The following is a 16,898-nucleotide window of genomic DNA, read 5'->3' on the forward strand; positions in this document are numbered from 1 at the left end:
GAGAGACCCAGAGAGGCCAGACTTTGGAGTGAATGTGACAGGAGAGACAGAGAGAGGCCAGGCTCTGCAACAAATTTGACGAGAGAGACTAAAAGAGGCACTCTGCAACAAATGTGACGGGAGAGACCAAGAGAAGCCAGGCTCTGGAGTGAATGTGACGGGAGAGATCGAGAGAGGTCTGGCTCTTGAGTGAATGTAATGGGTGAGACTGGGAGAAGCCAGGCTCTTGAGTGAAAGTGAAGGGAGAGACCGAGACAGGACAGATTCTGGAGTGAATGTGGCAGAGGAGACCGAACGAGGCCAAGCTCTGGAGTGAATGTGGCAGGAGAGACTTAGAGAGGCCAGGCTCTGGAGTGAATGTGACAGGAGAGACTGAGAGAGGCCAAGCTCTGCAACAAATGTGACGGGAGGGACCAATAGATGCCAAGTAAGTTCTGGAGTGAATGTGAACGGAGAGGCAGAGAGAGGGCTGGCTCTGGAATGAAAGTGACAGGAGAAACCGAGAGGGCCCAGAGCTGGAGTGAATGTGAGGGAGAGATCGAGAGAGGCCAGTCTCCACAATGAATGTGACTGGTGAGACCGAGCGAGCCCAAGCTCTGGAGTGAATGTGGCAGTGGAGGCCGAGAGAGGTCAGGCTCTGGAGTGAATGTGATGGGAATGACTGAAAGAGGCCAAGCTCTGGAGTGAATGTGGCAGGGGAGGCCGAGAGAGGTCAGGCTCTGGAGTGAATGTGATAGGAAGGACTGAAAGAGGCCAAGCTCTGGAGTGAATGTGACAGAGAGACCGAGAGATTGGCCAGACTTTGGAGTGAATGTGATGGGAGAGATAGAGAGATTGGTCAGGCACTATAGTGAATGTGACGGGAGACCGAGTGAGGCCAGGCTGTGGCATGAGAGACAGAGAGAGGCCAGGCTCTGGAGTGGATGTGACGGGAGAGACCGAGAGAGGACAGGCTCTGGAGTGAATGCAACGGATAGAGGGGCATATTACCAACAAGTAGCTATATTAATCGCTATATAGGCTTAGCGACGATTTTTTTTATCGATGCCTATCGCTGGATATGTTAGCGGAAAAAACATGCTATTAGCAACGTTTTTCTCCATTGTGCTAAAATATCCAGCGATAGCGGCGAAATGCGTGAATATCGCTGAGAATACAGCGATATTCACGAATTAGCGACGAAATGCTCTTAGCCATGTTATCCACCTCCAATTGGATAACATGGCTAAGAACTGGTCTGAGCAGGCGTTGGTTTTTGGCGATAGAGGGAATATTTCCATCGCTACGCCTGCCTTGCTAATAGGCGATAGCGACGTTAGCGACTGCTTTCAGTCGCTAACAGGTTGGTTGCGCTCACTTTGCATGTCATTAGCGATAAATATCGCTGACATGCAAAGCAGGCCCCAAACCGCTCGCTATCGCCTAAAAGCTGTCGCTAACATTAGTTAGCGACAGCTTGCTAATAGAGCGATAGAATTATCGCCGCTTAGCGGCCGAAAACGGCCGCTAAACCGGCGATAATTGCCTATCGCCACCCTTGGTAATATGCCCCAGAGTTTCTGGTCAAAGACTTTCAGATTGTGTGTCTCCTTTTGTCTCGTTGCGCTCCTCGCCCACCGTCCCCACGGAGCCTCTATCACAGCTCGACTGTCTTTTGATTGCACCATTTATTCCTCGTGTATGGCAGGCTGGTGCTGTCTCCCCCCTGCATCCCTTGTGTCCCCCTCTCCCACCCCATTGCTTTTATGTTTCTCTTAGTACCTACCGCATTCGTATCGGGGACAGCACTCCTTCTGCGAGTCAAAAAATGTCTTCAGTTTGTGGCGAGGGGGACACTCCGGAGCTTCAGAGCAGCGATCACAGACTGATGCGAGACACGGAAATACAAAAGTAAAGTAACGTTAGTGCAGCAACAGAAACACAGAGGTGCAGGCACACAGCAGCGGGCACGGCGCAGCGAGTGAACCTCGGAGGAGCAGTCACACAGCAGCGCAGCGGGTGAACCTCGGAGGAGCAGTCACACAGCAGCGCAGCGGGTGAACCTCGGAGGAGCAGGCACACATGAGTGCAGTGGGTGAACCTCGGAGTAGCAGGCACACAGCGGCGCAGCGGGTGAACCCCAGAGGAGCAGGCACACAGCAGCGGGCACACAGCGGCGCAGTGGGTGAACCTCGGAGGAGCAGGCACACATGAGTGCAGCGGTCAAGCGCTGGATAAGCAGGTACACAGCAGCACAGCGGGTTAACCCCAGAGGAGCTGGCACACAGCAGTGCAGCGGTCAAACCCCAAAGGAGCAGCGGCACAGCATAGTAGGGGGCACATCCCATAGGAGCAGGCACATAGCAGGGCAGTCGTCAAGCCCTGGATAAGCAGGGGCAGATCAGTGCAGCGGTCAAACTTCAGAGATGCAGGCACACAGCAGTGCAACGATCAAACCCCGGGGAAGCAGGCACACAGCAGTACAGCTGGCAAAACCCGGAGGAGTAGGCGCACACACAGCAGCACGGTGCAGGCACGCAGCAGCGCACGCGGTCGAACCCCAGAGGAGCAGACACACAGCAGTGCAATGGTCAAACCCCAGAGGAGCAGGCACACAGCAGTGGCCAAACCCCGGAGGAGCAGGTACACAGCACTGCAGCAGGCAAACCCCAGATGAGCAGGCACTCAGCAGCAATGCAGTGTTCAAACCCCAGAGGAGCAGGCACACAGCAGTGCAGTGGACAAACCCCGGTGGGGCAGGCACATAGCAGTGCAGTGGTCAAACCCCACAGGAGCAGGCACACAGCCGCGCAGCGGTCAAACCTCAGAGAAGCAGGCACACAGCAGTGTAGCTATCAAACCCAATAGGAGCAAGCACACAGTAGTGCAGCCGTTGAACCCCGGGGAGGGCAGGCACAAAATAGTGCAGCAGTCAAACCCCAGAGGAGCAGGCAGACAGCAGCGCAGCGGATGATTCCTGGAGGAGCAGGCACACAACAGTGCAGTGATCGAGCCCCAGAGGAACAGGCACACAGCAGTGCAATGGTCAAACCTGAAAGGAGTAGGCACATAGCAGTGCAGCGTTTGAACCATATAGGAGCAGGCATACAGTACAGTGGTTGCACCCCCACGAAGCCTGGAGAAGCAAGCACACAGCAGCGCAGAGGTTGAACCTAAGTGGAGCAGGCACATAGCGCCTAGCGATCGAACCAGGGAGGAGCAGGCAAACACCAGTGCAACGGCCAAACCCCAGCGGAGCAGGGAAGCAGTAGCGCAGAGGTCAAAGCCAAGAGGAGCAGGCACCGGCAGTGCAGCAGTTGAACCTCAGAAGACCAGTCACACAGAAGCGCAGCAGTCGAAGCCCAGAGGAGCAGGCAGACAGAAGCGCAGCAGTCGAAGCCCAAAGGAGCAGGCACCCAGCAGTGCAGTTGTTGAGCCCCAGAGGAGCAGGCAAACAGCAGTGTAGAGGGCGAACCCCAGAGGAGCAGGCAAACAGCAGCACATTGTACTGAACACTGGCGTGGGTACATGGAGAAGATAGGAGTAAGCATTACTAAAGCTTTGCACGGGTGCTCTCATGGCACGCCACTTGCTTACAACACTTTATAAAGGGCCATAAGTGCCATGCAAAATTGTGTTGCACTGCCCAAGCTCGCACACAATGTACATCTTAGGCTTGGCCTTTGATGGGTTCATTACATACAACCGTGGTTAGTAGCTGGTGCTCTCTCAGTAAGCAAAGCTTAGGCCAGATGTTGACAATAGGAACAGATGCATTTAGGGCAGAATGTGGACCAGGATCAGATCTATATTAAACCTTTAAATGGTATCCCAGTGGGTACAGATTCTCAAGGTGGAGTCATGCTGCTGAGAGCAGTGAACTAGACTGAAAGAGAAGAAAGACTGAAGAAGGACTCAGGGAGCCATGGAGCAGTGCTATGCATGATATGCAATGAAGTATGAGGGCGGAACTAGGAGCTGGTTCCTTCCCAGTCCAGTCCAGAGTAGGAGGAACTGAAACTAATATGGTCCAAGATAGAAGAGAAGGAAGGTGTGGGTCAAATGGGCCATGAAGGCCTGAGTGGTTAGATTGTATGGAGATGTCTTCCACTGAATACATACTAAAAGGCAGAGATCGCTGAGAACGTGAGACAGTAGGAAATGGACAGGATGGACCGTGACTGTTTAGACATATATGGGCGAATGGACCCCACCGGCCCTGGCTGTGAAAGGTGGTTTGGAGAGAATTAGAGAGTTGTGGCTGTGAGATATAGACTGGATGTGACCTCAGAGCTGATGCAGTGAAAGTTGGACAGATGGGTTCAGAGAGCTGAGATAGTGCAATACAGAATGATGGACACTGGGAACACCATCAGTGATGTAATCACTATGCATGCCATGTGGGATCATACAGTGACACAGGAACTGGCCAAACCATGGGAGCGGTAATAGGGTTGTGGTGTGTACAGGCCCTGAGAGCTGTGAGTGTCAGAAATGAGCTGTACGTGACCCAGATCTGAGGCAGTGAGATATGGACTGATGGACCTTGAGGACAGAATCAATCATGTATGCACTGGGCATGTCATCAGGGATCTGACAGTGACATATGGACTGGACAGGCCCTGAGAGCTGTGACTGTGTGAGAGGGAATGGATGTACCTGAGAACTGAGACAGTGATAGCTTTTATTAGATGAGCAACAATCCCTTTTCAAACACTACCCAGGTATCGCCTCCACCCTCCCAACCACCAGTGCTTAATTTGAGCGGGTAGTTTCCTATGCTCAGCACCAGCACTTAATCACCAACTCCAGCACTTTTCATGAGCACCAGTTATGGACACATTCATTTACGGGGAGAATACATGATTGGTCCAGAATCACAGGCTGTTGAGCCAATGGCGAGACTCGTACCTGGTTCCCCAGCTACGAAGTAGGCAGCTCTGACCATTATGCCACATCCTCTCCCCACTTTTATGGTTAGTAGTTGGTTCTGTTTTAGGCGCCGCTAAATTGAGAAATGGGCTGGAGGAAGCTGCTTCCTGACGAGAGTCCCGGCACTGATTTTATTTTTACAAATTAACCACTCACTTCCAACCATTATGCGTAGATGTTCTCCTTGCACTCTTTGATGCTGCCCACTGCTATCATTTTCACAATAAAGCTGTAACCTTAGACTTTTCAGTATTCTTTGGGTGTTGCTTCTGAACATTTCTGGTCTCCAGGTATGCCTCTACATTGTAAGTACCCACTTTTAGCCCAACAACTCACCACAGTGATATTCAGAACAGCATGGTTCTTCCCCCGAGCCATCTATCTCGCCTAGACGTGAACCGGTCTTCGTGCATCGTGGCTTCTCTGGACATGTAACATCCTTACATGGATTCTGTGGAGTGATACAGAAACCACATAGGTCAGACTCAACCCCCTGGAGAGGGGCGCGGCGTTTGCTCTTTGTGTTCAAGGATGTCCTAAGACGAGAGTTCTATCTCAGCTGACATGCTGTGGTCATTGGTCGCTCTAGGTGATGCCTTTACAGCTTTAGGCCTCCAATGGCCATCTGATGGGCAGTACCCTAGACTCTACGCATCCTGGGTGAGCACTAGTAATGCATACCCCTGGCAAAGAACGGCTAAGAATGGCAACGTTGCATTTCAGGATACAGGAGGCTTCACAGTGATAAACTGGTGAATGACACATCGGAACCTAAGACGCTGGATGAAGTAAATGATAATGCACAAATCAACTATCGCCATGGCCCCCGTTGGCCTGCTAGCTTTACCCGCCTAAGAAAAGCTTCCATGGAACTTACGTATGGAGTAGGTGTAGGTGTTGGAGGCGGAACCTGAAAATGTTGAAGAAACAGATAATTAGTATGTTTGCTATCCAATTAGTCAGTGCTTCATTTGAGCCAGTGGTTGCAGGTGGGGACCACTGACACTTAGTTTTCCTCATCAGACTTTGACCCAGACAAGTGAGTGAAAAACAACACAAAAGAGGGAAAGAAGGAGGATGGGAAAGATGTCAAATCAGTGACAAAGGGAGAAAGCAGGGACGAAACTGAAGGTGCAGAAGTGAGGGAGGGAGTGTCGATGAATTAAAGCTGCAGTAGGGGAAACCAAGACCACACAATAACACGACCTTCCGCCGTACTGGGGGCAGCTTCTGAGCAAAGGTCTGGGCCAAGCACCGGGGGCCATATTATCAAGAAAGGGCGATACATTATCGCCGCTTTTATCGTCAGGAAACTGCCGCTAAAGCGGCGATAATGGCCTTATAAAATGTCCTTGTGAATTCCCATAGCAGCTCAGGTTCTGGTGTTAACCTGTGCTGCTATGGGAATTCACAAGGGCATATTATCAAGCCCATTATTGCCGCTTTAGAGGCAGTTTCCTGCCGATAAAAGCGGCGATAATGTATCGCCCTTTCTTGATAATATGGCCCCTAGTACTTTGCAGATTAAGCACTGCATCTAGTAGCCATTGTAATACCCCATAGCATTCTTTATAATATTTTCAAGGGGTGAGGTGGGAGAGGGTACGTACAGGTGAGATATAGAAACGTTAGATTACAACAGAAGTGCAGGAGACAAAGAGACAAAGAAAATTACAGCACAACAGAACTACTGTGATACCAACACTGGAGCAGCAGTCTCTGCTGGTCTGTACGTCAGCAGCAGCGTTGTGACAGAGTATCGTAGTCAGAAATATCACGTGACGTCAACAGTACATCCTAAATATTGTTTACAAAAATATCGTCCCATTGGATGTAGGGTTTCTATTATAAGCTCCACTGGAGCGATATTTTCATATATGATATTTAGGTCATGATATTTATGTCAGACAATATTCCAACAATGATATAACAGTACCACACCGGCAATAGTATGAGAGGAAAAGCAAAATGAACCTCCTTGGGCCAGACAGAATGGAGCACAGTACATGAGAGAGAAAAGGGAACATCTGAAGAACATTCTGGGCCTGTCTTCAAGAATAGAAAGGATTGTGGAGACTGGTTGGGCTGGGACAGACAGCAGGGAACACACCAGGACAATTGGAAAAATAAAGGCCATTCGGGCCTGTGTTCATGAATAGGAGGGAATGTGGGCTGGAATAGACACCAAGGGAGATTAACACTGAATGAAGTGGAAAATCTTTAGAACATGAAAGGCCTGTGTTCAAGAATAGAAGACACTGTGGAGACCAGTTGGGTTGGGATAGACACCAGGGAACACTTAACACAAACACTGGGAGAACTGGAAATCTGAAGACCATTCAGGGCCTGTCTTTCGACAATAGGAGGGACTGGAGATTGAGCGGGCTGTGAAAGACTACAGAGAACACTAACACAGGTGGACTGGATAGACACAGGAACGAGAGAATTGGAAAATATGAACAACGTGTAACCAGGCAGTGGTGGAACAAGCAGAATGGGTCGGGATAGGTCAGGCATGGGAGCAATAGCTGGAGTAAAGGTGGAGCCCGGGTAATGTCTGTTTCAGGAGCAGTATTGCTAGGGAGAATAGAGGAAAAGATGCAATATTAATGATGATAAAGCCTGGGTTAAGCTGGAGACCCGGTGAGGTCGGTGTGGTAAGAACAGTCAAGACATTGTTCTGTACGTTTGCTGTCGGAAAAGGTGAATACCCCCTCGGGCAACCAGGACCATTGTGAATAGGCTCTATCGGTGTTGGACTTGTGCTATAAAATGAGCAGCTGGGTGGGCTTTGGAAGACACGGGGCAATAATACGGATCAAGCCAGGATGCAGTGGAAGGTCAACTGGGAGTAGGATAAAAATAGGCAGCACTGGCCTGGTACATTTCTGTGCCTGGAAAGTAATGAGACCCATAAGCCATGCAGCCAAAGTTGGGGTACACACGAAGATTTAACGGGGACCACCCCATTCATGCAAACATATCTAACATGAAGAAAAGTACACAGAACTTACTGTTGATTTTGGAACTGAAAGGGAATTTAAAATTGAATAAGGTTAGTGGTTGGTTTTATATACCTGCCTTTCTATTAACACAAACAATCCCTGTATTGAGTACTACGTGAGGACTAAAACTGATAAATCATGAACTGCAAACACAGACTCAAAAACGTCTAGAATATTTAGCACACCGAAACAACTCCCTACAAAAAAAGCGACAAGCACCTAACCCATTGGCAGCCTCCAAATCCTGCTAAGACCTGTAAATTATCCTAGACCAACTACAGATGGGAAGTGGGTTAAGTAGTATTTATGAATTAAAAAAAGATTGGAATTGTATGAAAGTTTTTATTGATGGTAGATACTTTGTTAGTAGGTGTTATGACTCTCTGTCCCAGTCATTGGTTTATATGTCTATATCTTTACATGGATCCCACACTGATCATTCTGTTGTTAGCAATTTCAGTTTTTACTTGCAGTCTTAGCTGAGTCTCTCCTTGTAGCTCTCACTTTCTGCACAACAGGCCTCATTACGATGTTGGTTGGAAAGAAATCCAACCTACGCCTTGTCTGAATCGGATCTGACCGACACGTTAGGCGAGTCCGACTCACCCATTACGATGTTTCCTAACACAGTTCGGAAAGTCTCCCATTGACTTCAATGGGAGCCTGTGTTCCTTCTGACAACACAGGCTCCCATTGGAAAAAAAGGGGGGTTGCGTAAACCCTTGCACCCTGTTGCAGGCACCCCATGGTGCGTGCCACACTGTGCATGATTAAAGGGGGGTACCATGGGTACCGCCACAACCCCCTGCGCAATGCCTCAGTGTGAAAGGGGGCCTGCCACGGGCCCCCGAAGTCAGTTTCCGACAGACGTTCCATACCGTACAGACTAATTTGGAAAGGCTGTCAAAATGCGACTTCTTAGTACCTCGGTCGGAAACGCGGTCCGTAGAGTTATACGATTTGGATCAACCAACTCAGAGTCTCCAAATGCCAGTCGGAACTGATTCGGAATGACCGAACGGTTTCCTTTTTATCGTATTCGGTCAGAAACATAGGTTCCGCCATGGTACAGGAGACTCTGACTGCCGTTTGGAGCCTTTCCGACCGACATCGTATGACAATGTGTATAAGCACGTATTTTACCACCGCCTTGCATTTGTACATCTTCAGATTAGTGTAAGGTATATAGCCCCAGTATTAAGTGTGTACAATTCTCATGTTCGGCTTGTCCTCATTTAGAGAGGTATATTACATCGTCATGCAGAAGGAACATTAGCGCCGCAAACATAATTCCGTGTGGATTTCACATTTTATTCACAGTGTATTTCTGCTATCAGAAACGGTTATTGCCACATTTTTTTCATGGTACATTTCTGCTTTTATCACATTTAATTCCTGGTGAATTTCTGGTATCAGAGACAGTTTTTACCACATTTAATTTCTGGCGTATTTCAGCTATCAGAGATAATATTACCACATGTTTTTCAAGCTGTATTTCTGCTATCAAAGACTGAATTACTACATTTCATTCCTGCTGTATTTCTTCTATCAGAGATGGTATTACCACACTATACTCATGGTGCATTGCAGCAATCAGAGACAGTATTACCACATTTAATTCCTGGTGTATTTCTCTTATCAGAGATCGTATTTTGACATTTCATTGCTGCTGTATTTTTGCTATCAGATGGTATTCCCACATTTCATTTCTGCTGTATTTTTCCTATCTGATAGGATATCAGATGGTATTACCACATTTCATTCCTGCTGTATTTCTGCTATCAGAGACGGCATTACAACATTTAATTCCTGCTGTATTTCTGCTATCAGAGACGGTATTAACTTATTTCATTCCTACTGTATTTCTGCTATCAGAGTCGGTATTACCTCATTTTATTCCTGCTGTATTTCTGCTATCAAAGATGGTATTACCACATATCAATCCTGCTGTATTTCTGCTATCAGAGAGGGCATTATCACATGTTATTCCTGCTGTATTTCTGCTATCAAAGATGGTATTACCACATTTCATTCCTGCTGTATTTCTGCTATCAGAGAGGGTATTACCACATTTTATTTCTGCTGTATTTCTGCTATCAGAGACGGGGTTACCTCATTTAATTCCTGCTGTATTTCTGCTATCAAAGATGCTATTACCACATTTCAAACCTGCTGTATTTCTGCTACCAGAGAGGGCATTACCACAATTTATTTCTGCTGTCACAGACGCTATGTTCTCATTTCATAAACAGTGCGGGAATAGGATAAATGTGCATCATTCTGAAAAACCTAGATTTTTGCTGCTTCCGGACTACATTTAATGAGAATAGCGGTGTGCTTTAATTCATTCAAGTGCTCTTACCACAGCGGTATTCTGGGCAGCAGTCTGCGTCCACCTCAAACCTTTCTTGTGTGTCAAACTCAGGGCCACACACTGGAGGACTAGGGCAGGGCAGGTGGCACTCTGATGATGGAGGAGCAGGAAAAGACAACAAGAAAGCAAAGCATTACTGGAGATGGACCCAGAGGCCTGGTCCTTGTTATGTAAACAAAGCTCACACTGTGCATGGTTGACAAGCCATGCTGAGGCAGACGTGCTCCTAAGAAAGGGACAGGACTCTTTCCTCGGTTCATTACCGTCCAAGATCATTCTTTAAGGATAGGAAGGTCAGGAGGGACTAGAGAAGAGGTTCACTCAACACATGATTGTACTGTATGCTTAGATAAAAAACAAAGAGCAACCTCAGGAAAAAAGATGCGGAGATTACTGTCACTTTATGATCTGAGGCGAGAAGAGATAGACTGGACGGGCCCTTGTGACGGTGAGCGATAGACTGAATGGGCCCCTGAAATCGTGAGCAATCGACTGGATGGGCCCTTGAGATAGTGTGAGTGAAGACAGTTAAAGATGGTTGGGATGTTTCCTCAGCTATAAGTGTCCACATGTCAACTTACTGCATTCATATTCCGGACAGCAGGGGTCTTCTCCAGAACCCTTTCCAGAGCCTTCGTCGACCTGGTGAGGGATTGCGCCTGTCTTCTTGCAGCCTGGCATTGGACATGTCACCAAATGACACACGTCCACCGGCTATAGGGGCACAAAAAGCAGCTGTCAAGAACCAAGCTCACGGGTATACGGGCACACGTAACACCCCACACTGCCTTCCCTTCCCGTCTCTCTCATTTCCTTAATCACTTCTTTCATGATACAAGCATTACCCAGAAAACAAAACACACATTGCAGAAATCTTTAATAAACCAAAGCATATATGTATCAAAAATCAGAATGAAAACAATACATTAAGACACCAAACATCTGAAATATAATGAATCACACTGAGAAAAGAGAGAACGAAAGTGGAATGCAGAATGAAACACAAAGCAGAGTAGCCATCTTTAAAAGGACAGAGAGTGAGAAACGGAACTTAACGAGCAGCATAGAATCCTGACTCGTAGGAGAAAGCTTCAGGAAAACCCCCAGAAATAAACAATACTGCATTTTGAAATATCAGATGGTGAGATTTATTGTACTGTTCTTTAGAGGTTTCAGCAACAGAAGGGTTTCATCCGAAGAACTTAAGGATGCTCTTCTGAATTGGTCCTCAGCTTAAATAAAGTATTGCATGCCTATAACCGAACCCACAGCCTTCAGGACTCGCCTCCTGTTTCCTCTTTACCTAACCTTATCTGTAACCTTACTGGCTTCCATTAGTGGTATCTTTCGTACTATCCCTCCCTACAGGGCCCATTCGTCTGTTCGTTCTCTGTGTATAACATCCTTAAGGTACCGCCATGGGGCTCACAGCAGCGCAAAGCTTCCTACTTCCTACTGCCAGATGTCAACGATTATGGAGCACCTTTGAAACATGCATAGGGGGGGACCCGTTAACAATGATGAACAAGGGAAACATAAAATCATTAATATTATCTAACACTGCTGCAATTTTCTCGTTTGAGATGCAATAATCCTGGTGTTTGCCAATGCCTTTGTGTTGCAGATAGCCAGAGATATCAAACTGGTGTTTGTTGCTCCAGTTTCAAGGTTTTAAGTAACTTTTAATGTTTTTTTTATGAGCATATTTTTCCTGCACTCAGTAATGTAATGATTATTATGCTCAGGGTCACACACGGTGAGCTTTGCCTCTGATCATTCTCTGGGAGACTGTAGAGGTGAGACATTTACAACAAGCAACAAAAATGGAAGCTGAGCATCCCGGTCAGTTTAGCCAGGAAGTTATCTAAATGTTGACTCGGGTCTGACTCAGACCCCTGGGAATCCCCATGGGAAGGTCTGAAAATGTTGCGTCATTTCTTTGATTAGTAAACGGAAAAAAGCAGCCCAACTTGGGTGCAGCCCTTCCAACCTAAGACTTGTCAAGCAAGACATCGTGATGGAAGGGGAGACGTGTCAGAAAGATGAAGGAAGACCGAAGCAGGTAGTCTCCACTGCAAGTCATCTAGGGAAGCCAAGAACACGGCTGCAGACCTACGAGTGGGGTGGAAAGTTACCTGCGATACATTCAGAAGACAATGAAAATATAATAGCGATAGCTGAGCTCACTGACAATGTAAAGACCTCCAAACTATAATTAGTGGAATTAAGGATACAGGGCTATATTATAAAGAAAGAGCGATACATTATCGCCGCTTTTATCGGCAGTCAACTGCAGCTAAAGCGGCGATAATGGGCTTGATAATATGCCCTTGTGAATTCCCATAGAAGCCCAGGTTAACACCAGAACCTGGGCTTCTATATGAATTCACAAGGGCATATTATCAAGCCCATTATCGCCGCTTTAGCGGCAGTTTCCTGCCGATAAAAGCAGCGATAATGTATCGCCCTTTCTTGATCATATGGCCCACAGTTCTAATACTACAGTGATTACGGCTTTATACTTTTTTTGCTGAAGTATAAAGGCTTGTGATTTGTTTGCAGTGGCCTTAGTGCTGCCCTTTTGCAGGACCTCTTGAAACCAGCACCATCAGCGACGTAAAGACATATTTGTGCCAGCGCCATTTAGTTTAGCCTTTTAAGGGGGTAATCTGGCCAAAGGTGGTAGGAGGCCAAGACAACATGGCTAATGGTGATACCAGCGTGTACACTGAAGAGGATAGATCCTGCTGGAGAGTTTGCCAGGTTAGAGTAGTGGTTTTTGGACACTTTCTGCCGCCATGCTACTCCAGCAGCGGGAAGTACTTGGCTCAGTTTTATTTCACATTGCAGCAGCTGAGTGAGAAGGCCTTCAGAAGTTGCCTAGATATCCATCCTTTGCCATCCTGTACTACCTTCACGGCTCACACACAACACAGGTGGGCGTGAGCAAGATCTTTCTTAACTTGTCACCATGTTCTTTCCAATTCTTCAACTCTCCACCACCATTGCATCTTCTCAAACGCGAGTCAGTAGGATGACTTTGGAATTAACAGCAAGATGGGACTCCTTGCCTTCAAGAGCGCATCCTTGTGATGCTGTTGGCTGGGCTCAGTCAAGGAGCGTGAGCTTCGGAGAATGGGGGTGTTAGAAAGGCATGTCTAGCCATCGGTGCTTAAGACCACGAGCAGTCTATGGTAGAAAGAAGCTAGGCAACAAAAGCATCACTTTACCAACCCGCTTTTGGGCATAATCCGATCATCACTGAACTTACTGTAGGAGTTGGTGAGTAAGAACATGCAGAAGTAGAACAACAGAAGCTGGGTGAGTATCATCAGAAATGAGATCTAACACATGTTACATTTTAAAATATCAAAACAAAAATGATTGTGAAAGTACTTTTTATATGTAGTGACAAATAGGTGGTGATGGTGGAAAGACAGAGAATACCAAAAATGTAACAGTAACCGACTGACTCTTAATTACATAATTCAGTGTACAAAGAAACAGGCGAGGTGCTTACCGTTGTATTGGGTACTGAAAAGAAAGTGAGAGAGAAACATTTTAGTTTTACAACTTATCTGACCTCTAACTCTCTCATAAAAAGACATGGTACAAACAGGTAGTTAAGATAAACAGGGCAGTTGGATGCACATTCCTCTTTCGTTGAGTGACTATAAGTGGCCCGTGTTCTGTGATATGGGCTAATGATCAGCGACACCCCTTAATCTGGCACTCTCATACTTTCATGTCACTCGGCATGGGGGAGATAGCATGCATGGCAGCATGCACCATTTGGAGACAGGCAAATATTGGAAACAGAGAAATATGTTCATTGATACTAAGATGGAGTCTCGAGAAACCTGGCAGGGATTTCTCCTAACATGTTAGTGACTACTGTAAGCATGAGTGGCCCACCCGCTCATCTACGCTAACCAATCAGTGTCTACTTCTAGCTTGAGTGCACCACCTCCACTCTTCCACCCTAGCCGATCAGTGAATGTCACTAGCCTGTTTGGACAATCCCTGCCTCCTCTCGTCCACCCAAAACCAGCAAGTGACTATTACAGGCTTGAATGTCACACCCCACATCCACTCATCTACCCTTCTCCAGTCAGAGACTACTACAAGCACGGCGAGCCCACCCCTACTCATCCAGACGTAAACAGTCAGTGACTACAACCAGTTGGGTTGTCACATCCCTACTCATTCACTTCTAATAGCCTGGGTGCCCCGTTCTTACTCATCCACCACTAACCAATCAGTGATTACTGCAAGTCTGTGTGGCTTGCTTCCAATCATCCACCCCTAACAAGCCAGTGATTACTACTATCCTAGGTGCCTTCTGTTCATCAGTCACTAACAATTCAGTGTCAACTACTAATCCTAACCATTCAGTTGGGATGATAATGTCCCCTGCATGGTATACGTGCATGGACCAGTGCCCTGGGTAATCCAACTACATGTTGAACTGGTATTTTCATTGCCTCAGCTTGTACTTTCCTCTGGTATGTGTACTGAGGCCTAGGCCTTGCCATGGAAAATCTAAGGTCCACACTCTGGAGGGGCACACCAAGCGTAACCACTGTAGTGGCATGGGACTACCGTCCATACCCTGGGTTGTTGACATACAGCGGCGGTGGCATCATAACACATATTTGGGATTCTTAGTCCTGATCAGACTTTTTTGCTATTTGAGGGAAGTGCGGTCTACTGGCCTGACTCGTGTGAAGTTCCACTGAGATTTACACCGATACCCTTGTGCTGACATTACGTCTGTATTTTGAGTGAAAGTATGGATGGTGGATGTGTGGGACACAGCTTCTGCTTTGCGGTACAGTCGCCTTTACTCCCCCTGCAAACTATCTGTGCTGCAATAGAGCAGTACTTTCCTCTGCAGTGCACTCTGGCTCTTGACTCCTTTCTCCGTGACAACAGGTTTTTGTCTATAAGCTCCCAGAAAGTTACAACAGCTGCTCTGAGGCACTCCCTGTGCTTTTGTTTTGTCTATACTTACCACATTCAAACTCCTCGCAACACACGTTTTCAGTTTCTACCTTGCTGAGGACCCATCCAAACTCACAGTCTTCAGGTGTGGGGCATGTTGGTGGGCACTCTGGTGATAGAAGGAAAGAGTAAAATAAACACACCAGAGTTAGTGCTGTCGGATCAAGGTGTGCCTGTGTTTGTAAAACAAATTGGATTCACTACCTGCTGACAAATGTTACAGTGATATTACACATCAGTTTGGAGTCTGTGACTGCATAGGCAATAAGGCTGAAGGCCAGGTTCTTTAAAGGCCTCTAAATTCTGAAGCAACTTGACCTATTCCTTTTACAGGCAGGATTGTCATTTCTTACGAAACATGGTCACAAAGTCACCGGAACCCTTTTAAAAACATCTTTTGTCGCTTGCTCCTGTTTATAAGTTTGATATTCTAATTGTAGATATGCTGTAGAATAAATGAGAGATCTGTAATTTGAAAGTAAACACAGTAATGTACAGGTCGTAATTTGCTTCAAACACGTATTTCAAGCAGTTCAATGTAAGTTACTATCAAAACTTTCTAGCAGGAGGCATTGTGACATCACTATTCAAAAGTAATAAATAATTACAAAAGAGTATTGATACAGGACTGGTGAGTAGTGAAGTATTTATACATTAATGTATAGTACACTATCACAATACCACTTAATTTTGTGAAAAGATATATTTGAAACATGCAATTAATACAATTGTTGGTGCTTTTGTTGCACAAAATACACTGGTATAGGTTGCATTATTAATAATATGGTTTGGCTTGGTTTTAACAAAGAGACTTCAAATTAAGTGATGAGTTATCACTAAGGGTATGGGAAATTCCAGTAATTAGCTTTTGTGCAATTACGTGAAATGAAGAGAAAATTATGCAAATTACGCATATTTATGTAAATTGACAATCCATCATTTTGTGCTATATTTTAGCATGAAATGCATCCTTGCATGCATTTTTGGGACAAAAAAGCATTTGAAGCAATAGCACAATGAACAACAGCCATTCAAGTTCTATTCTCCCTGAGCATTCACGATACATTTTGACCACAAATTGTGCGTTCACTTTAAATGTGTACTCCAAATGCCACATTATTACTCAAAGTGGCATAATTGTGTAATTTCTGGAATTTTGTGGAACAAATGTAACGAGAAATTTACAAAATTATGCAAATTACACCTGCATAATTTGAATTTCGTCCTGACCTAATTATAACTAAGCTTAAATATGTTTATAGCTTTTCATTACTAATTAAACAATAGTGAAGCTCTGCAGAGGCTGACATTATGATATCATTTCTTCAAAATATGGAAAATACATCACAGTTCCCTGTAAAATATAGATCTTTATACCACTGCATTTTGTGCAGTATAAATATATTAATGTATGAAAATAAATCTCTTTTATTTTTATATTGTTTGTTGAATAGTGAGTGTTGAGCAATTTTCTCTTCAATCTCAGAAGTTCTCTGTATAGGTTATTCCATGTCAGTCTTTCCTGGTGTTGAATACTGGTGTGTAATAAATGATTGGTTGCAGTATTTTTCCTATGTAGTGAGGTTTCAATTTTATAGTCGATT

General features: G+C 45.9%; 1 protein-coding gene across 1 annotated transcript in view; it reads right to left on the reverse strand.

The window, feature by feature from the left end:
* Positions 1-16,898, reverse strand: part of LOC144769584 (uncharacterized) — a 334,720-nt gene that overhangs the window by 151,160 nt on the left and 166,662 nt on the right. The window contains exons 38-39 of the mRNA XM_078653744.1: positions 15,305-15,403; positions 5,789-5,821 (exon numbers count right to left, since the gene is read on the reverse strand). Of these exons, the coding sequence (XP_078509870.1) occupies positions 5,789-5,821; positions 15,305-15,403 (132 nt within the window). The remainder of the gene's footprint in view (positions 1-5,788; positions 5,822-15,304; positions 15,404-16,898) is intronic.

The sequence above is a fragment of the Lissotriton helveticus genome, chromosome 7 (genome assembly GCF_964261635.1).
Source record: "Lissotriton helveticus chromosome 7, aLisHel1.1, whole genome shotgun sequence".
NCBI classification, from domain to species: domain Eukaryota; kingdom Metazoa; phylum Chordata; class Amphibia; order Caudata; family Salamandridae; genus Lissotriton; species Lissotriton helveticus.